Raw genomic sequence first — 3,966 nt, 5'->3', positions numbered from 1 at the left:
ACGGTTCACAAATCACTATGCTGATATAAATCACTGTATGATCCAGGGAGCTATTACATAAACAAAAGTACAGATATATAAGAGGAAATACATAAAGTGTCCGTAAAAGCAAAAACATCAGACTAGCTGGGCGAGCGGGTATTACTGACAAATATTATCTAATTCTTCAAAAGAGTATGATTAGGTTCTAAAAAAACTCCGCTCTTGAAAACTACATATGAAAAGGAATATGTAATAAAATGGCACATTTCGCATATAATGTTCCTTGGCAGGATATGGCTGTTCTGAAGGACGTTCGTAGCCTACAAAAAACTCTCGAAGAAGAATAAGCTGAATAAGCTGAAGCCTCCCGTGATATGAGAATAGCCTAGGGACGTAAAAAGGGGTCCCGTCTACTCCCCTGAACAAATATATAGACCCTGAATACTGCAAATGGCAGCGAGCAAGGGTTCAGAATCTTAAACGGATTTAGCATGTACCTTGAGCAGTATTTACACTAGTAAAGTTCTGGCACTTGAAACACATGATATCAGAAATATAGCGTAAATTCATAAAACTTTGCTTAAGGCACCAAGGTAAAAGAGAAACAAATGTTAAAATATCAAAACGCGAAAAATCAACTTATTTTAACATACGAAAAATATTTTAGGGAATTGAAAAAGAAACTGATGTTTAAAAAAGGAAAAGAAACGCCGAATCATGAAGTGTTTCGGTGTAAAATCCGACTATCCACTTGAAAGAAAAGAATCATAAAAAAAAACACAAATGAGAATACCGCGTCCGTCAAATAACCTAGGTAAATAACGCGAATTCTGTTCAGTATTACCTTTGAAATGGTATCATCTCAAGACCTCGCATCCGTGCGGTCGGCAGATCGAGTCCCGTCTAAGTTGGACAAGTCATTGGGTAAGGAGCAAGCTCAGACTTCATCTCTTGAGTCTCATTAGCACAGTAACACACGATGACACAGGCAAGACTGCCATAGAGGCCATAGACCAGGCAAAACATCTGCTTTGTATATCTGGTTTATCCTTATCCTTATGATGAAGTAAATCCAGAGGAGTTAACACAAAAGAACCGCCTTGTCGAGGCGTGGGGGCTTGAACTCCTTCCTCGGATGAGCCTGCTCTGAATCTGGCCAGTCTCTTCCTCCCGCTGAGGTGGCCTTCCAGCAGCGGGTTCTCTAGGGAGGGATAACTAAGTGTTCCTAGGAGCTGATCTAGTAGGTGGGATCGCACCCCCCCTGGAGACGAAAGTCTCCCAGCGCACAGGCGCGATGCTGCTGAGCGATGCCGTGTATGAGTAGGCTAGCAACACGCCTCTTTGGTCCTCTATTCCAGCAAGACGGGTGGCCTGATCTCGACTCGGTAAGGTCAATCTGCTGGTCTCTCTTTTGAGCTAGGCTAGGGTCAAGCAGCCCTTGTCTTGCAGGCAATCGCATGGTCTTGCGAGTGCCATCAACGTGAGGCGGGTGTTGCGTATATCCTCCCATCACCCCTGTGGCTTCTGAGCATGGCCTTAGTGCACAGCTTCCCCTTGTTGGACTCCGTGGTGGGTGGGGGCGTGGGAGGATGAATTGAACCACTAACATATGGCAACTTTCACCAATAAACCCTTGACTAATCCCCCTGCTGACGACCCCAGCAAGAAATCGACCAGGGCTGTCACCTTGGAGCCTTTCAAGGTCCTCTGTGACAAAAGTAGAACGATAGGTAAGGCTCTGGCGTCGGTTCAGAGAAAACCTGCCCAAGAACCTCGGGCTGGACCTTCCAAACTAGCCCCTGGCTCTGTCAAGTCTCTGGCATCGGTTTAGACGACGAGTCAAAACAAAAACGGAAGCCAGGTAGGACCCTCCAACCCTGCTAGCCCCACTGCCAAATCCCCGGCGTCGGTTCGGAGGACAGGCAACAAGCGTCCTCGGCCGGCAACGGACTCGGAGGGCGAGTCTGTAGCCCCAAGTCAGTTCCCCCAGCTTAGGGTTCCCCCTAAACTGGAAGGATTCGACAACGCTTACCAGATGGTATGGGCTCTGGAAAACCAGAGACGATTAGAATTGCCAGAAACAATGGCATGATAATTGTACCGAGGGACCAAGCCACTCTCAACTTCCTCCAGGAGACAGTCAAGCTTCTGGATGGGCGGAAGGTGAGCCTGTCGGCTCTGACTCCCGGAGAGAGGAAGTCCAAGATGGTGCTTCTTGGCTTCCCTCTGATATATGACCTTGAGGTCATCACGTCTCATCCCAAGGTGGTGGGAGCTTCCCGACTCTCCAAAGTGAAGCACCCAACCAGGCAAGTCCTGGTCACTTTGAAGGGAGCCTCAGTTGCGTCCTTAGACCTTGGCAATTGGGGTTCCTACAGCCTCAGGACATACTTTCCAGGCCCACTCCACTGCTTCACATGCCAGAGGTACGGGCACCACCAGGCCACTTGCTCTGCAAAGCCAAAGTGTGGTGTCTGTAGTCAGGCACACAGAACGGAGGTGTGCCTCAAAGCACACAAGGAGTGCAATTGGGACACCACTACAAATTGTCCCAACTGTCACAAAAAGCACCACACCTGGAGCCTAGGCTGTTCCGTAAGGATAGAAGAGGCTCTTCGGCGGCAAAAGGTCGTTGCAAAGTGACCAGACTTTGTTCCCGCCCCTCTAGGCACTTATGTCTGGGGGCAGAGCAAAGGGGTAAGGGCTCCCCCCTCCTAAGAGGAAGGACGCACTGCCCAAAGCGAAACCACCGCCGGACACCTCCAACACAAAGGAGATTCCGGCTCTGGTGGGAGTTCCAAGACAGAATCAGACCTGGAAGGCAAGTCTACACCAAGAGCAGAGAGATCAACTCTGTTTACAGAGGACTTGACAGTACTGCTGACAACAGTTGTCACAGCAGTTCCGACTGCAGTGGGGAGGACCAGTGAAGAGATGGAGAAGGCAGTCAAGGTCGCCATGACAGCAATGACTCAGACTGTCGCTACTCTGAAGGAGAGGGAGATGATTCCTATGGTCTGAAGACCCCCTCCAACTCAAGGCGAGGCTCCTCTCCCCACAAACCCCCAGGGCGAGACTTGTCTCCACACCCAACCTGCGGCCAAGACCACACTGGTAGAGCCTGCACCCAAACCCCAAAGGGTGAGGAAGCCACGACCATCCAGAATGAAGGTCAAGGCGACCAAGGGTTCTCCACCTCCCAGGAGACCCAGCTCTACTAATGGATTGACCTGTCCTGACGACAGTGACAAGTTGAGTGAGGAAATCACGCTCAGTGAGGAACTCACCAAAGAGTTGTCAGACTCTGAAATGTCTGAAGTTACCCACACGGGCTTCGGACACTGAGACCGATTATGTCGACGTCGTTGACGACACAGACTTAATGGACTGAGATTAGCACAATGGCTATTAATCTAAGCATACTGCAGTGGAATATCAACAGCTTTTCCTCAAGGAATGCCATTCTCCACGTGATTATGCGATCTCGGAACATTGACATTGTCATACTCCAAGAGACCATAACAGAGGAATCTGTTTGCTTCTCGGGATATCATCCCTTTGTGCTACCGAGTACGCAAAGCACCAGAGGTTTGATTACCCTTGTCAAGTCGATTATCCCCTGCTCCTTGATTGCCGATCCTGTGCAGTGTGGAGAAGGCGTCGAATTCCTTGCCGTTGAGATCCATTTGGCCAGAGGTCCCCTCAAGCTGTACAATGTTTATTACAGGCCAAAATGTAGGAGCTTAGATATTATTGAAGTCTGTGCTGCTGCGGCACATGAGCCAATTCTCATAGGGGGAGACTTCAATGCCCACAGCCCCATCTTGGCTCCCACTCGGAGTCGTGATGCAGCAGGCTACCACATACCTGTGGTGCTTGATTCGTGCCCCGAGATCACTCTTCTCAACAGCCAGGAGCCTACGCACGTTGGCGGGGGGGTCCTTGACCTTACCTTTGTCACTGCAGCTCTGGTCGAGAGAATTA

At 49.5% G+C, this 3,966-nt stretch overlaps 1 protein-coding gene across 1 annotated transcript; it reads left to right on the top strand.

Moving 5' to 3' along the window:
- Window positions 1-1,591: 1,591 nt before the first annotated feature.
- On the top strand, window positions 1,592-3,327 carry LOC147467660 (uncharacterized). The gene is made up of 4 exons (XM_086530990.1): window positions 1,592-1,712; window positions 2,018-2,621; window positions 2,756-2,908; window positions 3,258-3,327. The coding sequence occupies exons 1-4, from the start codon at window positions 1,592-1,594 to the stop codon at window positions 3,325-3,327; spliced, it is 948 nt and encodes a 315-aa protein (XP_086387116.1).
- Window positions 3,328-3,966: the final 639 nt, after the last annotated feature.

The sequence above is a fragment of the Penaeus japonicus genome, unplaced genomic scaffold (genome assembly GCF_977035675.1).
Source record: "Penaeus japonicus unplaced genomic scaffold, GWHDUDI00000001_assembly GWHDUDI00000034, whole genome shotgun sequence".
NCBI classification, from domain to species: Eukaryota; Metazoa; Arthropoda; class Malacostraca; order Decapoda; family Penaeidae; genus Penaeus; species Penaeus japonicus.
The sequence above is the reverse complement of the archived record's forward strand: the minus strand, read 5'-3'. Positions and strand labels throughout refer to the sequence as shown.